Here is a 21,883-nt window from a genome sequence, read left to right on the forward strand (position 1 = left end):
CTGGATGGCCCTAAAAGGGGGAGGGGGAGGACCTATTCAAGAAACACTTCTGTCCAACCAGATGGCCTTCAGTTTGCCTAGGCTCACTGGAAGGATTTAAAGTTCCACCACATCTGAAGGGTATCAGCTTACAGAAGGCTGCTCAAGGGAGAAGAGCTTAAGTAACTTATATAAATGTTGGGCCTAGTTGTGAAACCATACAGAGCAGTAGACAAGTGGTGTTCCGGTCTGGCTAACTCCCAGCCTTCCAGTGACCACTTGTGGCCCCAATAAGCTACACCTAAAGCTTGGTGGAACAGCCAGAACAACATGGGATGTGACTGGAAGTGGAAATGGGGTGTGGGTAAGTTTGTGCATAAGTGGAAACACTTTTCTGCTCTAGCCCGGCCCAGTTTAGATCCGAGTGGTTGCCTTAACCTGATAGAGAAATATCAGTCCCCCCCCCCAGTAGTATTGCTGTATGTAAGCATAGTTTGGGGAAAAAATAATCCCTTTCTTGGTTTGCCTCTAGATCCTGCACTGTTTATTGTGGCGTGACAGATTTTGGACAACATCTGACATGGTGGCTGTTGATTCTTCGGGCTTGACACTCTTATCCCTTCACTGGCACTGGGTTGTGAAACACTTAATCATCAAAATACCTCAATTATTGGGTGGATATGAGCACCAAAAGTATGCTTTTTTGGTTTCATTTTTGTTTTATTTAGCAACCCAAGGAGGCCAGTGCTGTTCTCTGGCCTGAGGTCCACCCTTTGTTACTGCAGGAAGGTCCAATGTAACACTTTTCATCCATAGTCTTAGTTTTGCCTGTGTTTAGCATGAATATCATTGCTAAATATTTCTGTTTGTGGGGAGCGTTTTTTGGGGAAATTAAGTCTAATGAGAGATGAAATGCTGTATCCAGACAAAAGGGTTGGGACGCATGTTAGGCTTGATTCAGCTGAAATTTAAATCACTGTCACCATTATAACCTGCAAAAGCAAGTTGTTTATTTACAGGTGACAATAATTGTGCAAATTGCAGGGCCAGGTATTACACAGTCACCGCATGGAGTTAGCTGTTCATATGCCACAGGCTTGGTTCACTCCACGGGTGGTTCTGACTTGGCAGATAATCATGCAAAAATTGCTAAGTGACTTGATGTTGAGACTCTTTAGTTTTTTTGGGGGGGGGCATGAAGTCCTACAGGCTTTTGTATACATAACACATGGCTTAATACTGACCCACATTTTCCTTTTGAATGCTATGTAAACATTTTATTCCTTCTCTTTTTTAAGGCTCTTGAAGGATATTCAGTCTGTGTCACAGCAAATTCAGTCTTGTCTGGCCAGTTCTGCCGGTATTTCTGCCAACATTAAGAAGCTGCAGAAGTCTTTGGGAAAACCTCTTCCTTTCAAGGTTTGATGTATTGATATATAATTGAGTATTGTTGACCTCTGTGGAATTTAGTATTTTAAAAAAGAAGAAGCATAAGAGATGTTTTGCATTGCAACTTATTTATTTATTTACAATAAATACCCCGTTTCCCCGAAAATAAGACCTGACCTGAAAATAAGACCTAGTATGATTTTTCAGGATGCTCGTAATATAAACCCTACCCCAAAAATAAGCCCTAGTCAAGTTAAACCCCACCCTCCACCATTGTGCAGCCACCAGAAGAAGATGACATGACTGTATTTGAATAAATGTAGATTGTTGTACATAAAAAAAACATGAAACATCCCCTGAAAATAAGCCCTACTGCATTTTTGGAGCAAAATTTAATATAAGACCCTGTCTTATTTTTGGGGAAACATGGTACAGTGGTGCCTTGCTAGACAGTTACCCCGCTTGACAACGAAATCGCTTTACGATGGGTTTTTTGCGATCCCTATAGCGATCGCAAAACAATGTTTATATGGGTTTTTTCGCTTGACGATGAATATTTCCCTGCTTCGGGAACTGTTTCTTTGCTAGACGACAATTAGAAACAGCTGATCGGCGGGTCGCAAAATGGCTCCCTGCTGTTTTCAGGACCGATTCTTCGCTTTACAGGCATTGCAAAATGGCCGCCCTATGGAGGATCTTCACTGCACGATCAGGTATTTCCCCTATTGGAATGCACTGACCGGTTTTCAATGCATTTCAATGAGGTTTTTTTGTTGCTTGACAACAATTTCGCTGTACAGCGATTTTGCTAGAACGGATTATCATCGTCAAGCGGGGCACCACTGTACCTGTAAGGCCATTGTGCCTGAAACCAGGCAAAGTCCTTCCTTGATCATCCTAGGTTTGTAGAGATAGGCCTTCGCTACATGTGTTAAGAGCTGTGGCTCAGAATAGCTTACTGTTAAAGACAGTACAGTGAAGAATCATTGGGCTTAATGGGTGGAAGGCAGATTCGTATATTCCTGTGTAGATCTTCCTAGCTGATCACTTTTAAATCAGATGCAACCATGTTAGTATGTTAGTACATACAAAAGATAGCCCACTTGCTGCCTGGGTGTCAGATGTTACTTGGGTAGCAGAATTTTATACGGAGCTTGAACAGGTGCTGAAAGGCCATTGAATTTGACTGTGATGCACCAGTTTGCCTGTCCTGTAGGCATTGTTTCCTGTTTCTCTGTGTATATGGAAAGCAAAAGCATCTCTTCTGTAGTGGCCTGTTAATGTATTGACCTGCACATTAGTGTGATATTTTGTCATACTTTAAATTTGACTTGTGACAGGTTTCCCAGTAGGTTAACTGTTGTTGGCATTCATATACAGTGGGGTATTGACTTGAGAACTTAATCCATATTGGAGGGCAGTTCTCAAGTCAAAAAGTTCTCAGGTCAAATCTGCATTTCCCATAGGAATGCATTGAAAACCATTTGATCCGTATCTGCTCTTTTCCGTCCATAGAAATTAATGGGAAGCTGCTATTCCTCCTTCAACCACTAGAGGGGGATACAGTGGTGCCTCGCATAACGAGTGCCTCACACAACGATAAATTCACACAACGATGGCTTTTCCTGAAAAATTTGCCGCCTCACACAACGATGTTTCCTATGGGGAATTTTCGCACAACGATGTCCCTTTTCGCTCCTGTAAAAGTGCCTTAAACTGTTTGAAAAGTGTTTTGAATGCTTGCAATCATTAGCCCACCTCCTGAAACCTATGCAAACTTAATTTGGTGTTGTTCTGAGTCTTTGTTAATTTTTGGTGATTTTTTGTTTTCTCCATTGAAAGCCATTGGACGGACCATTTGGAACGGATTAACCGGTTTTCAATGCATTCCTATGGGAAATGGTGTTTCACAGAATGATGTTTCACAGAACGGTTTTTTTTTTTTTGGAACCAATTAATATTGTTGTGCGAGGCACCACTGTATTTTGTTTCTTTTTTTCTTAGGTCAAGAAAGCTTCAGGGAAGGCAGGGAAAATACAGTCCAGGCAGTACAGTGGATCCTTGACTTACAGAATTAATCTGTATTGGAACGGTGGCTGCAGGTCAAAAAGTCTGTAGGTCAAGTCTCCATTGAGCTACAGTGCATTGAAAACCGATTAATCCCGTAACAGGCCGTTTTTGTTCCATTTTTTTTTTCTGGTCTGTAAGTCAAATCTCAGTCTGCAAGTCAAACCTAAATTTTGCAGCCAGAGAAGTCTGTAACTCAAAAAGTCTGTAAGTCAAGCCGTCTGTAAGTCAAGGGTCCACTGTAATAGGTTATTTATCTCTTTCCCATGCACACTTTAATCTGGATGCAAAAAATCAGAGTTAATTCTACATTGTATTGAAAACACCATAGCAAAGGAAGAAGACATGTTCAAACTGTTGGGCTGTAGTTGCCATTGTTTTATTTTTATTCCAATATTTTCAGGATAAAGCCATAGTGGAAGCTGCTGCTCACCTCAGGAGACTCTCCAAAGTATTCAATATCCTGGAGTTGAGGCCTGCCTTTGGGGATGATCAGTGGCAGAAGGAAATCTGTATTCTGAAAGTTATTGCCACAGAGTGGAAGGTGAAAATGCTGTTGCTTCAAGCTGAAGGTCTCGTTCTCAGAGCCAATCATTTGAAGGATGTTAGTTCAGGTAAAATGCTGCTTTCATTTGACAATCTGTAGTGAGGAGCAAGTGGTAAAAATGTTAGTATTGCAGAGCTAAGATTTTAGTTGCAGTGCTTTGGCTCCTTCCTTTCTTGCAGAGGATTTGCAGACTTTACTGAACCACCAGCATTCAGAGCTGAGAGAAAAAGGAGCCTTGGCTGAACCACTTGACGGAAAGCCTGTCGCAGGCCAGCAGCCGGAGTCTCCTGTGTTAAGCCAGCTCTCCAGCAGGGTGCAGATGTGGCCTACCATGGAGTATCTCGCTATGTTATGGCAGTACAAGCTGACCACCGATTGCATTGCTGAGTTGAACTTGGAAAGGTGAGAGAAATGTTTTGGGGAAGAGTTAAGAAAACTACTTCTGCCACCCTATATAGTAACTTAACAGAGTCAAGAGTATCAGATAAAAATGTATAGCTCAGGGATGGGCAGAGGTACATCAGGATCTACTAGTTTGTTTGTTCTTGACTAGCAGGACACTAGCAGGAGTGGTTTCTAATGCTTGGTTATTAGAAACTGAATAATTTTTGCCCACCTAAATTAGACTGCTGAAGAAGGCTTGGGGTGAGGACTTTGGTGTGAAAGGACTGTGAGCTCAGTAGAGTATTGTGTCTGGCGTGAATTCAGTCATCCAGGATAATGTGTTAATGTCTTACTGCAGTCCAGGAAAGCACGGCTCACATCTTCGAGTTGCCTCGTAACTCCTCAACTTGCCAGCAGTGATCCTTAGCTTCTCCCACATTTTTTGTCTCGGCCTTTCCCAAAGCAGACCTATTTCTCTGAGGCACTTTTTCCTCATCAGTAGCTCCTGTCCACTATGAAGTTCCCTAAATACTCAACAAATCACTCCTTTTTAAAAATAAGTTTTACTTGACTTGCGCAGACACACAACTTGCATCTCCTTCACCCAATCTTCCCATTTCTTTTGTTCTGCCATCTTGTTATTCCAGTGATAAAACATGTATTCTAAAGCTGCTGTATACCCATATTAAAGGGAGCTCCCCAAACTCCTTTGGCTCCAGCAACCTTTGTCCTCTCTCAAAATGCCACTGAAGTAAGAATCAGGATCTCCTTGAACTCCTAACGCATGACAGACTTACAGCTTTTGTTTTCTGTCTCTGGTACTTGTTATTATTGGATACTTTAATCTTTGCTTCCTTTGTATGGACTGTATATAAGCCTCTCAGAGTGGTCGCATAGACCAGATGGGCGGGATAAAAATCAAATCAATCAAATTAATTAATTAATTAATTAATTAATTAAAATAAAATAAAATAAACCAGTATTCAGTTTCTATTCTTCTTTTCTCAGGAAGAACAGTAATCAACAATTAAGAATGTATTCAGAAATAAGACAACTTACTGTGTTTTGCCTTAAATTGACGCCAACTACCTCGGAACAGCTTAAAGGGCTCTATTACCTGTTGGATCTGGAAAAGGTAAGAATAAGTTTTAAATTTGGCATTGCCACCCTTTTCTTTACAAAATAATAGAATTCGCTTCTTTTAATGCATACACAAATTTTGACTTTCCCTATTTATTATGGACAAACAGTTTTTGTTTATCGAGAACTAAAGGGAAAACATTAACTCTTCAAGACAACTTAAAAACATTCATTGGGAAGGAAAGAGTCACTCCCACCTCCATTGTATAAGTGGGTATCTTGCAAGTTTTTCTTTGCTGTGTGTCTCGTGTTAGTTATCGTGAAACACCTTCAAGTATCTACTGGTATCTTGGAGAATTCAGGTCAGACATAATCTCTCTTCATTATCACAACAATACACCCACAACAAGACAGACTAATCACCCATCTCCTGAAAAGGACAAAAGCCTATCTCAAAAGCCATAAATACTCAGCTCCCAGGCAAACTACACCAGAGCAGAGTGCTCTGTCCTTTGAAGATGCCGGCCACAGAGACTGGCGAAATGTCAGGAAGAACAACCTTCAGAACAAGGCCAAAGAGCCCGAAAAACCCACAACAACCTTTAGATCCTGGCTGTGAAAGCCTTCGCGAATACAAATCAGTTTAGATTAACTTCAGTGGGTAAAGTTATTAATTTATTAAATTAAACATTTTTACTTGAGTTTTAAAGGAAGCATTTTGGATAAGATGGTGTATGTTACTATGGTTGATATTATTCATTCTGGTGATGTTTCATTGCTTGCTCATTCAGTTTAGGCTTTCCAGCCTGGCACTTTTCGGAGGCCTTGGGCTTCAACACTGCTGGGTTTGTGGCCCAACTTGTCTGGAAAGTGTCATGATAGAGAATACTGCCCTAAAAGATGGATCTGACAATCAGCACAATTAGGCCTTTTCCTCTCCCCACACAATAGGCATGCCCTTCATGCTCTGAGACCCCATGAATCAGTTTGGGTTGAGAAAGATTAGTGAAGAATGATGTATTTATTACCATTAAAGAACTGCTTGTTTTAGTGAAACGCCATGGAAGGGCAGCAGTAAGTGGCTCCAGAGGGCAGTTGGGAAACATACCGGTACTTCAAGTATTTCTGAGCCTATGAAAGAATATTTTTCTGCACTACTAAATGGCTGCATCTACGGCTTCCTCATCCACTTAGAACTGAGAGGAATGGCTACACTTGAAACTCCCTTGTCTTTATACGAAGAGGCACAAAGAATAATAAATACCCTTACATCCTCAGCGTGGTTCTGTCAAATAGTGGTGTCTCCAAATCCCCCACACACACACACACCTTTGTTCTTCAGATTGAGATTTAGCCTCTCCTCTGATTCTTCTTTCTCCTGCACTGCAGTTTCGCGCTGCAAGCAGGGAATTTAAATCAACTTCTCCCGTCCCTGGTGCTGCTGTGCTGAGCTCTCCTTCTCTTGGCCATGGCTCAAAACTCTTTCTGCACCTTCATTGCTTATTATAGTTCCATCAGAACTGATCACTTAAAGCTTTTGGAAGCTGTGAGTAAAGATTAAATTAATTGGAACCTAATTTAAATCATGGTGCTAATAGCATCTGCCTTTGTGGCACTAAAAGTTAATAGATTGTCCTTATTCCGTCCATATGTTCCCTTTCCCTTTCTCTCTCTGTTGTCTGCCTGCTTCTTTGCCAGCATGGACAGTTGTGGCATTCCACATGGTTTTGAGCTGCATCTCCCTTAAACCTCCGTTATTGGCTATAGTGGCTAGGTCTGATGGGGGTTGTAGGCCTGAAACATCTGGACTCTCCAATGAATGTGTGAATGAGACTTCCAGCATACTTGAGGCAAAACATGTCTGCATTTTAATGACAGACAAAATAAGACTTTGTGGAAGGTAGCCAGCTTCTAATAAGTAAAACTCACACACTGTTTATTAGAAAAGACTTTTTAAAACAGCTGGATAATTTTAGGACCTTTTTTGATCTCCTGCCTTTCTGCCCTGCACTCTAGGTCTCAGCAGAAGAAATTTCTCTCTTGTGGTCAGAACTGGTGAGTTCTGCTTTGGCCTTGTTCTGGACCAGTACTGTCACTACGGATCCCGAGCGCTGGTTGTCCTGGCACCCTCTATCTAAGGAAGAGAAGAAGATGCCAAAATGTCTCATGGACAACTCTATTCAGGTTTGTGTGGGGAAACGTACATTTTTTAAGGCTGGCCTAGACTCTCTGATCACAATGGGAAATTTGATAACATGGTCACTGCTTTCGTGAACTAGTAGAACTTGTGGCAAAACATTACAGCCTGCAATTCTCCCATGGAGGGTAATAGCTTGTTGTGCTTCATTTCTAGATACTGTATTGCATTTCTACCCTCTCAACTTTCATTGAGAGGGTAGAAATGCAGTACAGTGTACCATATGCTGAAGTTCCCTCTTCAAGCTTTTTTTCACTCTGAAAGTATATGCTTCATCAAGCCTGCTAATATTTTTCTCTTGTGGATGATGCCATTAGGGCAATATAAAGATCCTCCTTGAAGAATAGGTTTGATAATTGCAAGCAGGATTTAAAGGGTCCCACTGTGCTATCCATGGAATGGTGTTTTCACTGCTTGAGGTGAATCCAAGGAAGCGTCTGCGTTTTTACAGCTTATGTAGATTTAAAATACAGACAGAAGCCAAGTTTCTCTGCAGTCTTTCAGGGCTATTGATTAAAATGCCATTGAACTATCTATTACTGAGTTGTTGTTCTAATAGAGCAGGGGTCCCCAACCCCCGGTCCGTGGTCTTTGCAAGACCAGGCCATGGAGACAGATCTCCCACCCCCCACGCCTGTGCACATGTATGCTCTGCTCATCTGCGCGCAAGCGCCCCCCACTCACCTGTGAGCTCACCCACACATGCGTGCAAGCACACGGACCCCACTGCCCTCCAATCGATTCACGGTTCAGAAAAGGTTGGGGACCACTGCGGTAGAGCACTGATACTTCATATACTTCTTTTTCCGTTTTCCCAATACCACGCTGCAGTCAAAATGTACAACTGAAGAATCTAGCATCTAGTGCTAAATTTAGCCTCTGGAAAAATGCTGTCTTGCTGTGCTGTTCCAAAAATGCTTCTGCTTGTTCCAGCCAATTTTTTTTTTAAATGTGCCTATTTTAAAAAAAGTTTTCTCATTCAGTGTTGCAGATTCCAGTTGGACTCTTCCTTCCTTGTGTTTGATATTGGAATAGGTTGTATAGTGTTAGAAACGTACCTCTCTCTAAAGTTTCTCCCTGTTGTAGTTGTCAAAGAAAAATATTGATTCTGTTTCTGGAGGGGGGCTGTGTTGGTGTGTTGCAGCTGAAACACTGAGTCTTCTGGCACCTTCAGGACTAGTGAGTTTTATTCACTGCAAGCTTTTGTGGACTGTAGCTCCCTTCTCTATACAGTCCAGGAAAGCTTATGCCAAATAGAATCTTCTTAGCCTTTTAAGGTTCCATAAGACTCTTGGTTAGTTGCTTGCTTGTATGGGAAGTAGTACAGGAGTTCAGTAACACAATGGAGATGAGAAGTGTTCTCTTCTGCCTCACATGCAGCCCATCAGAATATCAGTGGATGGAGACCCTTCTTCTCCCACCCCAACAAAATTTTCAGTCACAATGCTTTCACAGTCGCCCGTTGCCTTTGATTTGAAGTGCAGCAGAGACAGTTGTGAGGCCATGCAGCTTACCTGTATAAGTGAGGTTCCTGTGTCCTTGCTCCTGCTAATAGCAATCACCAGAATGTGTACTCATGATGGGGCAGGTTTTAGTCTCACTTCAGCAGTGTGACTGAATGCATCTCTGTCCATTTCCCCTGCGTAGAAGTCAATAGCTGTATTTCCAATTCATAGGCGAAATGAAGGATAGCAGCATGTAATTCAAACCCGTTATAGAGCCCAAGGAAGGCAAATAGTGTCAGTAATATGGCATGAAAAGCCAGGGATTGCCCTTGTATGTATAACTAATAAGGAAATTTTGGCTATTTTCTCTTTCAAAGGTTTGAAGTTGGACTGCTTTAGTTGCTGACATAGGCATTAGTTTAATGACGATGCATTACAGTGGTGCCTCGCAAGACGAGTGCCTCGTGGGACAAAAAACCCACAAGACGATTGGTTTTTGCGATCGCTGTGGTGCCTCGCAAGACGGCTTCTTCTACGGCCATGCTTCATAAGACGGGTTCCCCTACCCCCCCCGAGACCGATGCCTCGCAAGACGAATAAATTTCACCTCGCAAGACGATTTTTTTTGCAAGACAGCAATTATTGCGGAACGAATTATATTCGTCTTGCGAGGCACCACTGTATTTAATTAATTGGACTACCTAGACTTCAGGTGATTCTGCATGTTTCACTTAACATATTCTGTGAAATATCCCAGCATCTTAGGGTCAGCAGCTTGCCATTTTTAATATCCAGTGTGGAAATGCTTACCAATGAATGGTTTTAAATGTACATTTTAATCTTTATTAATTTAGGGTGTGGGTATTTTGAGTCGAGCAGTTTTCTCCAAGTGCCTCTCTGAAATTCTAACTAGCAGCAGCAAGTGGTACCAGTGGGATGTGAGGGGCCTTCCTGTTCTTTCCGCCTCCAGCGTGACCCTGGGAGAGTGGCTAGAGAGAGCACAGCAGCTACAGGAAGTCAGCACTGTTCTGTGGACAAATTTGGTTTTTTCTTCAGTGGCTGAATTGAGGTAATTATCATGAACTGCCCTCATATGCTTCCCCTCTGAAGCCAACTTAAATTAGGTCTTTTATACTCCAGGTTGATGTCTTAACATTAAATAGTGTTGGAAGGTGAGGCGGCAGGCAGCGGTCTCATACCCCACTCCAGGATTGTGTCAGGAGAGCCTGACACTACAATTACAATGCTCCCCCACCCGCCCAATGCTTTTCTCTTGACTTAACTGCTGGCAGCAGCGTGCCTGGTGGGTGATCTCCCTCAGCCGGTTCTGAGTTAACATAGGTTACTGATCCATCCTTCTTACTTTGTTGAAACACCTCTGGTTTTTCTTCATTCAGGTTTATAGATTGTAGACTCCAAAGTGTGATGTTACATAGGCAGTTTGCTGCTCTCAGAAGCTTGGTTCCAGTAGAACTGCAAGAGGAATATCTCCAACAGTGTGACAGGATTTCCTCCAGAGACCCAGCGGCTTTTCAGTACATTTGCAAAATACTCAGGGATTTTGCTGCTCAGGACATACTGCCTGAACAGATCTTTTGCCTCTGGCTGACGTGTTTGCGGCAGTTCTTTGGACAGGAAGGTGGACTGCAGAACTTGCCTGAAAATGCTCGGCGAGGCAGCCTCTGGGTCAGTCTAGGGCTTCTGCAGATCCACTTGTGGCTTCCACAAACACAGTTTGATCCTGCAGTGAAAAGAGAATACAAACTCAAGTATGCAGAGGAGGAGGTGAGTACATGACGCTGATGTGGGCTTCCTTGTCCTGTTATTGAAAGATTCAAAAATAATGTTAACTTTCAAAATGTAGTAAGTTAATATAAAAATGGGTGGGGCAGCATCATAAAGAAAGAAAATAACAATGGTCACTATAGCATAGTTTGTTTTAGTGTGTTTACATTTTTAGTGTGTATCTTTTTTGTTAATTTTGTTATGAACTGTCTTTGAGTCCTTGGGAGAAAGATGCAATGTACATTAGATAAATTAGTGATACAAATAAAATAACCATCAGTTAACAAGAATACAGGATATTGGGCAAAATCCTGTTTGGTAGATGCATTGGCATAAAGTCAATTTATGGCCATGTGGCTCTGATAGTGCCAAGGTAAAAATGCTATCCATGAAGCATGTCTGGCAAATTCTGCGGTTGGTCACAGTGAGGACCTGTGACTGATTGTTCAATCAAATTGTGTGGTTCCAGTCAAATTGTGTGGTTCCTTGTTGCTGGATGTAGTGCCTGTTAGATTTATACAGCGTATATTTGCATGAATTGGGTTTTGCCCATTATTAATTTGCCAATAGAAAAGATGAAATTGATAGATGTAAAACATTTACAAATGTAGAATACTTGTGTTAAAACAAAACACTCTCAGCGGAATAAAGAGATATTCTGGTATAAAAATAAAGGACTTAAAACTATAGATCATCTTGACAGCTTGCGCTGTACCCTGCTTTGCCAGTTATAGGACATAAGAGTAGAGCAAGGATCTGTTGAAGTTCAGCATTCTGCTTGCTTCTGGGAAGCCAACAAGCAGGGTGCAGTGGCATTGACCCTTCTTTGTCTTCATGTTCTAGTATTCAGAGGTATACTTCTTCTGTATTTGGAGGTTCCATTTACTGTCATGACTGTTACTTGTCACACCTTGCTAACTTGTTGAAGATGTGCCACAACTGGAATTGGAGTTTGGAGTTTTAATCTATCAGAATAGGGACATAATTTTTGGCCAGTGGAATTATGGTGTATAGTAATCTTCAGTGAAACCTGCCTGTCTTGTCAAATATTTTCAGCTGCACCATCTAGAATGTGAATGGAAGACACACGATCTATCGACTCAGTTACACACAGGGAAAAGTCTGGAAGATGAAACTATACGCAGTCACAGTCACCCTCATATTAGGTAACGTTGAGCTTCATTGTGGGTTCAGATACTTTGGGAGGTTTTAAGTACTTCACGTTCTTGTTTCTAGATGTGAAAGAGTAGTTATGAGTCGCCGAAACAGTCCAGTAGATTCAGATCCTGTTTCATGGCTGGGCCTTGGGCAGTGACACGTTTGCCTTCATTCTCTGTGTGTCACTGTGACCGGCCCCTACCCAGACGTCACTTTTTAAAATAACCTTCCTTTGAAGGGCTCGACTCCCACCGTTAACCATACTAGACCAGGCAGTTAAAGAATGAAAAGTAGTATTCTCTTTATTACAAAGTAACAACTTCTAGGGAAACCAATTTCAACAGGAGCTTTTCTTCAGTTATAGCCCAACTGCCCCAAAACAACCTCCTCCTCCTTCGGTTACACTCTTTCTTCTCCTTCCATTTCGGCTCTCCAGGCTCCTCCTCCTCCTTCGGGCTCTCCCGGATAGGCTGGCCACCTGCACCCTCCAGCCAATCACCTTATTTCCCCTGTTCTTCTTCGTGGACTCTGTGAAATCACACTAATGGGTTAATCTGCGCTTGCGCAGAAGGCCTCGGAACATTCTAGAGCTTAAAGTAACACTTTTGGCTCCGCCCCCCCAGGACCTCATGGTCCGCCCGCCCTAACAGCCATTCAGTTCCATTTTTTCCGCTGCTGCAGTTAGGTCTCCTAGCTAGAGCTCCGTGAAATATTGGAAAGATCTGGAAGATTCCTGAGATTTGGCTCCGCTTTTCATGCTTCAAGGGAAGTACTTTACTTCGTCTTATTATTAGGGGAGTTTTTGGACTGTGTCTGAGGGTTTCCCTCGCTCCCCTACCCCTTTTTCCCCCCCTTATTTCCTGGACTGTTTTTTCCCGCCTTTTTTTTTTCTTTTATGGCCTCCAAGGCTCCCTCTTCACCTAAAGTTACTTTTAAAAGCTGTGCCGCCTGTTCTAAAAAGATCCCTTCCACAGACGGCCATCGTTATTGTTTGTTTTGTCTTGGAGAATCCCATATCCCCCAGACTTGTCGCCATTGTGAACGTTTTACTCGGCAGGGCCTGAGACTTAGAGAGCAACGTCTTCGGGCAGCGCTCTGGGAAAAATCCCTTACCGCGCCTACTATGGCGGCGTCATCTGCGCCTGCAGATTCAGCTCCTGCACCTGGCCCTAAAACTAGGGCTAATGGCAAGCCAACTACGTCTACCAAGAAGGCTTCTAAGAAACCCAAGCCTCCTAAGAGCCAGGCCACGGCCGCCATTCCTCCCCCGCCGTCTCCTGCGGCCACTCCTCAACTCCAACCGTCGCCCTCCCTGCCTGCTCTTACTCCGCAATCTCCTATTGAGATTCACTCCCAGGCGTCGTCAGCAGCCTCTTCTCCACCATCCTTGCCACCGCCGACTGATACGCCGGATATACCCTTCTTCCCATCTCCTAGGAAGAAGAGAGCCAAGACGAAGCATTTGGAAACAGCCTCTGGAGATTCCCGGTCTCCGAGCCCCTCGGGACCGAAGGTCTCCCCCCGCGGGGCTCGACATTCTCGCCCCAAGAAGCCTAAGAGGCAGGAGGCTATGGAGGACAAAACCGCTCCGCTCAAACTTTCCAAGAGCTATTTAAGAAAATGGCGGAAGCAGATGCAAAAGCTCTATGATCCGCGGCTTCTTTACAGCCTCGCTACGCGGAGCTCCTCATCCGACTCCTCGTCCTCCTCGTCGGTCTCCTCCGATTCTTCGGTACCGTCGGTACCGTCGCCCCGCGATACCGACAGGGGCAGACGACGACACGTCCAGTCGGTACCGTCCCTTCACGATATCGGAGCGAAAGGGTCTAGGTCGGTACCGGGAGGACCTTCCTCCCTACGGAAGACAGAGCAACGGACCACTGCCGATGGCTGTATACCGCCTCCAGCCCCGATACCGACCGGTATCCCACGTCGTACTACCACCGATACCGGAGTCGGTACCGCGCCACTCGGTACCGACGCGGTGCCATCTAAACCGAAGCGTCCTCGCGACTCGGTACCGGCGAAACCGCGCAAGAAGAAACGGCGCCACGTCTCCTCTGACTCGGACTCTTTTCAATTGGATCTCCTCGATACCGATACCGATCCCGATATCGGGCACGGTACAGGACACGGTACCGGACACGGTACCGATACCGGACCGAGGGGCAAGAAACGCTCTAAACGAAGAGGCAAATCGATACCGGCCCCCGTTCTTCCCATGCCGGAACTCCCACTCCCCCCGTCCCTCCCTTCTGATCATCCCGAAGACTCTTCCTCCGAATGCTCATTTTCGGATACATCGGCTCCTAATGATAACACTCCGGACTCTGCCATCATTGATAAGAACCCGGTTTCTCCTGCGGCCGATTTTCCTAGCTATTCTCAACTAATACATAGAATAGCCTCCGCTTTGGAACTCCCTGTCGAACGTCCGCCGGAAACGGTCCCCGACAAGGTATACGGCGATATCGATGAGGATCAGAACTTACCCATGCGTCTAGCGTTCATTCCTTCGCTACTGCGAACCCTAAAGCAACCTTGGGACAAACCTTGTTCTACCCCTCAAATGTCCAGACGGGTTGAGAACCTATACCGGATTCAGGGATCTGAACTGGACTTCCTTGTGAAACATCCCGCCCCCAATTCCCTTATTGTGGACGTCGCCCAGTCTAAGTTTCGGCCTGCATCAGCCGCATCCCCCAATAACAAGGATGGGAGGAAAATGGACATATTTGGTCGGCGTTCATATGCCTTCTCATCTCTAATCGTAAGAGCTGCTAACTATGTCGCCGCTATGGCGGCTTACCACCAACACTTATGGGACTTGGCTTTACCGTCCTTACAAGCTGCACCTGATGAGCTGCAACCGAGAGGTCTCTCTCTTCATCAGGAGGCATCACAACTCATTCGTCAGGAACGGGTCACGGTTCGTCATATTTTGGACGCTGCATCCCGTAATCTAATGACGGGTATTGCCATGAGGCGGCAGGCGTGGCTTAAGTCTGCGGCCATTCCTGAAGACTCCAAGGCCCGTATTCTTGACCTCCCTTTTGACGGTTCGGGTCTTTTTGATCCCAAGACGGATGAGATCCTGAAGGGTCTCCATGAAGCGAAAAAGGCTGCCAGATCCTATGCTGCTCAACCGTTCTACAAACAACGCTATCCATGGAAGCGTCCATCTTTCTCTCCAGCTATGCAGCCAGGGAGATCCTATCCCTACAAGCAGAGGTATTCTCCTTCTTCCGGCTACACCACTAGACATGACCAACGACACAAGACACGTGCTCCTTTCAAAAAGGTCGACCGTAAGAATAAACAGGGCCTTTGACTGCTCTACAGCCATTTCCTCTCCTTCCTGCGCCACCCGCTTGTCTCCTTTCCTCTCCAGTTGGCTTACCATCACCTCGGACAAGTGGGTCCTTTCTATCATCGCTCACGGTTACGCGATAGAATTTTTGGAGACGCCTCCTCCCCGTCTAGTTCTTACCCCCCCATCCGACCCTCTAAAGCAAGAAGTAACCACCCTGTTACGAAAGCATGCAATAACCAGGGTGTTTCCAAATCCTGTCAATCCTGGTTTTTTCTCCAGATATTTTCTGGTGACAAAGCGGGACGACTCTTTCCGTCCTATTTTGGACCTCAGGCGCCTCAACAAATTCATTGCCTATCGCCGCTTCCGGATGGTAACCTTGGAGAGGATTCTGCCCCTCTTGCGACAGGGCGACTGGTTCGTCGTCATAGACCTCAGCGACGCCTATTTCCACATAAATATCAGGCACGACCATCGTCGCTTTCTGCGTTTTTCGCTGGGGTCAAGATGTTACGAATTCTCCGCTCTGCCTTTTGGACTTTCCACCGCGCCCAGAGTCTTTACGAAGTGTATGGCCCCGGTGGCGGCTTTCCTGAGAACAAGGGGCATAGCCGTCTTTCCATACATCGACGACTGGCTACTGGTTGCACACTCCAGGCTTCAGGCGGAGCGTCACACCCTTACCGTGCTCCATCTCCTCAAAACTCTCGGACTGCAGGTAAACTACAAGAAGTCTGTCCTTGTCCCCTCGCCTGTTGCCTCCTACATAGGCGCCACTCTCGATGCTCGGACCGGCCGAGCTTTCCTACCTGTAGAAAGGGCGCGGAAGATGGCTGTTCTCATCGAGAAGTTTCGCCCTCTCCGTCATGTCACCGCTCACACTGCTCAGAGGCTACTGGGCCTTATGGCCTCCACCACTTCGGTCATTCCTCATGCGAGACTGAAGCTTCGTTCGCTGCAAGTATGGCTCCTGTCACTCTTCAATCCCCTCTGGGACTTCCCCAGAAAGAGACTCTTGGTGTCCAAGGAGTTGTCGGAGCAGCTGAAGTGGTGGCTCAACCCGGGCAATCTGTTTATGGGACGCCCTTTTGCTCCCATTGCCCTACAAACTCGCATCACGACGGATGCCAGCGACGTCGGCTGGGGTGCCCATTGTTGCGGTCTGCAAGTCCACGACCGATGGTCTCCAAAGGAGCTTGCTCTACACATCAACAATCGGGAACTTCTCGCCATCTTCAAGGCCTGCCGGGCGTTTCTGCCCATCATCAAGGGCACAGCCCTTCAGGTTGTTTCGGACAACACGACGGCTGTCGCGTATGTCAACAAACAGGGCGGTACCCACTCTTTCTCCCTCCTGTATCTTGCTGTCCAGCTATGGGAGTGGTGTCTTCAACATCACGTCTTTCCATCCGCTGTATACATCTCCACTCACGACAACATACTTGCGGATCGGCTCAGCAGGACTGCTGTTACCATGCACGAATGGGTGCTGGACCATGCGGTGTTCCTAACACTCTGCGAGCAATGGGGGACTCCCGTGGTGGATGCCTTCGCCACTCACCTCAACACCAAATGCCCCATCTTCTTCTCCAGGGGCGGTCACGGCCCGAATTCGCACGGCGACGCTCTGATGGTGGCGTGGAGCAACCACCTTCTCTACATGTTTCCACCGTTTCCTCTCCTACTGAGAACACTGGTGAAAGTTTGCGACGACAATGCGAATGCCATTCTGATTGCTCCGTTTTGGCCGCGCCAACCGTGGTTCGCGAGGCTCATCTCGAGGGCGACGGAGTACGTCAGGCTACCTTACCTTCCGCATCTGCTGACCCAGAACGAAGGGACAACTTACCACCCGGACGTGCAGTCACTCCACCTCACCGCCTGGAGGATAGTCCCACGGTAGCTCACGTCCTCTCCCATTGCCGTAAACCGTCCACTGACACCCTGTACGGGAGCAAGTGGAAGGCTTTCCTGAAGTTCACCGCTTCCCATCAACTGCCCGCGTCGCCCACTACGCTCCATACTGTGTTACAGTTTCTGGCTTACCTTTTCCAGATGAACCTGTCTCATTCCACCCTGAAGGTGTACCTTTCCGCCATCATAGCCCATCAACCACCAGAGACGGACAGTGCTCTGTTATTCAGGCACGCGAAGATCAAACGTTTTCTTCGAGGGGTTGTACGCCTTCGTCCACCTACAATTAATCCTATTCCTCAGTGGTCCCTCCATACGGTCTTAAACTGTCTCTCAAAACCACCATTTGAGCCACTTGCTACGGTTTCGGAACGCCTCCTTACCCTTAAAGTGGTTTTCTTGGTAGCTATTACGTCAGCCAGAAGGGCCTCTGAATTGGCTGCCCTCAGGACCGACCCACCTTTCTTGCAATTTTTCCGAGACAAGGTGGTCTTGTACCCTGACGTGTCCTTTCTGCCCAAAGTCACCACGGATTTTCATGTCAAGCAGCCTATAGTCCTGCCAACCTTCTTTCCCCAACCTTCTTCTCCGGTTGAGAAATCCCTCCATCTCCTCGACGTTCGTCGGGCGTTAGCCTTCTATGTTCAAAGAACTTCCTCGTTCCGTCTCTCCAAGCGCCTGTTTGTCTCTTACCAGCAACCCCATAAGGGTCGGGAAGTGTCTCCGCAGACTGTATCCAGATGGATAGTTCAGGTCATCCGTCTGGCCTATGAACTGGCTAAGAAGCCTCTACCGGCATCTGTTCACGCCCACTCTACTAGGGCTGTTGCGGCCTCCACAGCCTTTCTCCGTGGAGTCCCACTACAGGACGTTTGTAAAGCCGCCACGTGGTCCACGCCTTCCACGTTTGCATCCCACTACAGACTCGACCTGCGGGCCAAGGAGGATGCGAGGTTTGGACGGGCTGTCCTGTCGGCTGTGCTGCCGTGACGTTTCCCTCCTCCTTCCAGAGGTAAGCTTGCTAGTCACCCATTAGTGTGATTTCACAGAGTCCACGAAGAAGAAAAAGAGGTTACTTACCTGTAACTTTGGTTCTTCGAGTGGTACTCTGTGAATTCACACGGCCCGCCCGTCCTCCCCACTTTCCGTCACGACTGTCTCGCCTTTAGAGCAGCAGCGGAATTTGGGGAACTGAATGGCTGTTAGGGCGGGCGGACCATGAGGTCCTGGGGGGGCGGAGCCAAAAGTGTTACTTTAAGCTCTAGAATGTTCCGAGGCCTTCTGCGCAAGCGCAGATTAACCCATTAGTGTGAATTCACAGAGTACCACTCGAAGAACCAAAGTTACAGGTAAGTAACCTCTTTTTATCATGCAGATTGGCCAAGGTCCTGTCACAGTCTAGATCAGTGATGGCGAACCTGTGGCTCGCGTGCCACAGCTGGCACGCAGAGCCCTTTCTGTGGGCATGCAAGCCATAAGTCACTGGATTGCTACTCTCCCCCCCCCAACGCAGCCAAACCTGAGAAGGCGGCTACAGCCATGGTGCTGGCGCTTTGACAGGTGGATCCGGAGTAGCTGGCGCTGGCAGCTGATCCGGAGTGGGGTCTCGAGGCACCTCCATGCTCAGGATTCCCCCTTTTGCCGCCCGCTGAGGTCCCCCCCCCCCCGAGTTTGGGCACATGAGCCCAAAAAGGTTTGCCACTACTGGTCTAGATAGTGAAGAAAGGGAGGGGGAACGGCCTCAATGTTATGGCAGCTTGATACTCGTCCAGTTTTACAGGGGTTACTCTGGATTTCTCATTTCATTAACTGACTCGTTTATGAAAGGACAGTTGCATTTGCTTAGTGGAAGTTTGGCCTTCAGACTCTGTTATTAACACAGCAGTTGAAGGCAAACCATGATTGCTAAAATAGAAGTCCAGTTGCATTTTGTTTAAAAGTGTTTTCTGCCACGTGGCCCCAACTTTGTCTGCAGGTGGAAAGTAAGCTTTTAAGCTGTTTCATAGAGCAGCGGTCCCCAGCCGTTTTTGGACCACAGACCGGTTGGGGGGGTGCAGGCTCTGTGCAGGGGGGCAGGAGCACCCCCGCGCTTGCAGGGTGGTGTGTCATGCTCACAGGGGGGTGTTGCACCCGTGCGCATGTGTGTAAGCGTGACACACCCACCATGCATGGGGGGGGCGGAGATCTGTCTCTGCGGCCCAGTTCCAGTAAGCCCACAGACCAGCACCAGGTTGCGGACTGAGGGTTAGGGACCCCTGTCATAGAGGGTTTAAGTGACTTACTGGAGTTCTTAATGATACAAGAAGAAAAGTGAAGGATAGAAGTAAGTTGCATATTGCAGACAGTTTCTTTGCTTATTTGTATTTTGAGAAGTATCTTTTCAATTGCGGCTGAAATCCTGGAATGATATCAGCAGCTATGGCTGGTTGCTGTGGATTAAAGGCTTCCTTGTGCAATTCTGGAGTGCACATGGCCAAAGTGCCAAAAGTTACGTGCACCCCAGTGGCATAAAAGGAAGCCCTCACTCTGTGGCAGTGTGCAGCTGTTGGCCGACGGCATTCCTGTTACGCAGATGGAGCCTGCCCAACGGGATCTCAGCCCGCAATCGGTGATGTAACCTCTAGGTTTATCCTTTCTTAGGATGTTATGCCAAAGAATCCAGAAGTTGAAGGATCAGATTGCCCGCCTGGGCCAGAAGCAGGCCTTCAGGCCACAAGCTGCTTGCTACACGTTCTTACATCAGGAGATTCATCAATATGCCAACAGTATTGCCCAGATTTCCAAAGTCCAGGATCTTACGACCCGCCTGCTGCAGTTGCTCCATGAGGATACGGCCCAGTCTTTCCAGGTGGCACAAAATGTCCTGAAGGAGGAAGCCTCTTGGCAGCAGTCACAGCACCAGTTCAGGAAGCATTTGGCGGAGGAATACATTGCTTTCCCTGATGTTGTCACTCCCCTGCAAGCGGCCATTTTGCAGGTCCAGCACGGCTTAAGACTCGTCGCTTCTGAAGTGCACAGAACGATGTTCAGCAGCTTTGTCAGCCCAGCCAAGCTCAGCACCCTGGTTGCTTCCCTGCTGTCATTCCCTTCCGTGGGCAGCACCTTCCCCACTTACCTTTCCCAGGCAGATACTTTGTGCTCTGTGAACTCTCTGGATGTCCTTCATGGCCTTAAGAGGTTGTCTTTAAAATACTCTGCTGAAGATTCTGACAAAGAGCAGAAGATGTGCCTTACTCAGGAGCAGCTGCTGGTGAACGCTCTGTTGTTTCTCCATTGCCATGTGCTGTCCCAGAGAGAACTGGACCATAAATCTCTGAAGCTTTTTAGACATTTGTGCCAGGTATGGCTTTTCATCTCTAAAGAATGTTTATGAATAGCTACATCTTTTTCAGTGACACAGAATGGTTTGCAATGCCTAATTTTTAAAAAAAAAATTACAGATAAAAAATCTACATCAATAAAATCCAGTAATCAAACAAAACCAAGGAAAAATACTGTAATAAAAAAAAAGGACTGTAGCAAAGCTTAACTTAAAGATGTCCTTAAAATAAATCCTGAAACTACTTATATTTAATGGGCATTAGAACAGTGAGATAGCTGTCCTCATACTGACTGAAAGTAGACTCTAGACCAACGGTGAACAAGTTCAGGGGTTTGAGAGGCCCAATAGGTGCCCATAGTTCTCTCTGTGGGCAACGTAGGGCCTGAAAATAATTAGATTATTTTTGTCATTTAAAAAAGATTATCAGTTGGGCACTCCTCAAGTTTGGGGGGTTTTTTGGGGGGTGGTAGTGAGTATTAGGGGACTCAGGTTTGACAGACAGAGTTAATTAATTAATGATTAATGAGAAGAGCCTTTGGTGGAACCTTAGGAGGCTGCCCCTGCTCTAGAGAAGTGGTAGAAATTTTGGCATGGGAATTGTGTGCTGTGGAGGTCAGATGTGGGTGCCAGAGCTGCTTTTATACCCCTGCAAGCCCCCAAAAGAAGAAAGGTCATGATCCCCATTCCCGAGAACTGGAGACTGACACTTCTAAGGGGCATGAATCTACTCTAAAATAAGGTGTGCCCCTCCCAACTCCTCATATTAGCCGAAGCTCACTGAACCTCAGAGCAGCCCTGAGAAAAGACCAGTGATGGGGTTGATCTTTTGTCTTGGCCACAACAATGGCACAGGCAATAAAGGCTGCTGATTTGGACCCGAAAGTAGGAGAGGGCTCACAACCCCCAGGTCCCTTTCACAGGACAATAATGTGGGTTTTGTATGCATGAATCTCTTAGGAGCTTCCCAAGGCAAGCCCTTGCTTTTTTTCCTCCATCAGGTCATTATAAATGAATGGGATGAACAAGAGCGACAAGCTCAGGAAGAGGAAGAACAAAAGAACAGTCTATATAGATACAAGAGTAAGAAGCATGGAAGTGGCCTCAGTGAAGAGGAGGAGGAAGAGAGGGAGTTCAGAAGGACGTTCCCTCTTCATGAGAAGGTAGACAATGACTGTTTTAAATTAAGATTTTGCATGGGATTCATTTCTCAGGGGAGGTTAGGGTTAGGGGGGTTATGATGCTGGAAAAACATGGGTATAAGCAGCTTGATAGCTGGGAAATAGATTATTTGGCTTGGGCAAAT

General features: G+C 46.3%; 1 protein-coding gene and 1 long non-coding RNA gene across 3 annotated transcripts in view; one reads left to right on the top strand and one right to left on the bottom strand.

Moving 5' to 3' along the window:
* Positions 1–21,883, top strand: part of MDN1 (midasin AAA ATPase 1) — a 119,471-nt gene that overhangs the window by 60,036 nt on the left and 37,552 nt on the right. For both annotated transcript variants that reach the window (XM_072998771.2, XM_072998776.2), the window contains exons 54-64: positions 512–672; positions 1,278–1,398; positions 3,839–4,049; positions 4,162–4,384; positions 5,375–5,501; positions 7,463–7,630; positions 9,943–10,157; positions 10,486–10,873; positions 11,930–12,039; positions 19,899–20,598; positions 21,579–21,740. In XM_072998771.2, the coding sequence (XP_072854872.2) occupies positions 512–672; positions 1,278–1,398; positions 3,839–4,049; positions 4,162–4,384; positions 5,375–5,501; positions 7,463–7,630; positions 9,943–10,157; positions 10,486–10,873; positions 11,930–12,039; positions 19,899–20,598; positions 21,579–21,740 (2,586 nt within the window). The remainder of the gene's footprint in view (positions 1–511; positions 673–1,277; positions 1,399–3,838; positions 4,050–4,161; positions 4,385–5,374; positions 5,502–7,462; positions 7,631–9,942; positions 10,158–10,485; positions 10,874–11,929; positions 12,040–19,898; positions 20,599–21,578; positions 21,741–21,883) is intronic.
* LOC140706905 (uncharacterized) lies at positions 3,791–5,495 on the bottom strand. The gene is made up of 2 exons (XR_012086830.2): positions 5,426–5,495; positions 3,791–4,075 (listed from the first exon to the last, which is right to left on the bottom strand). It is a non-coding gene; the product is annotated as an uncharacterized LOC140706905 (long non-coding RNA).

Source organism: Pogona vitticeps, chromosome 1 (assembly GCF_051106095.1).
Source record: "Pogona vitticeps strain Pit_001003342236 chromosome 1, PviZW2.1, whole genome shotgun sequence".
Taxonomy (NCBI): domain Eukaryota; kingdom Metazoa; phylum Chordata; class Lepidosauria; order Squamata; family Agamidae; genus Pogona; species Pogona vitticeps.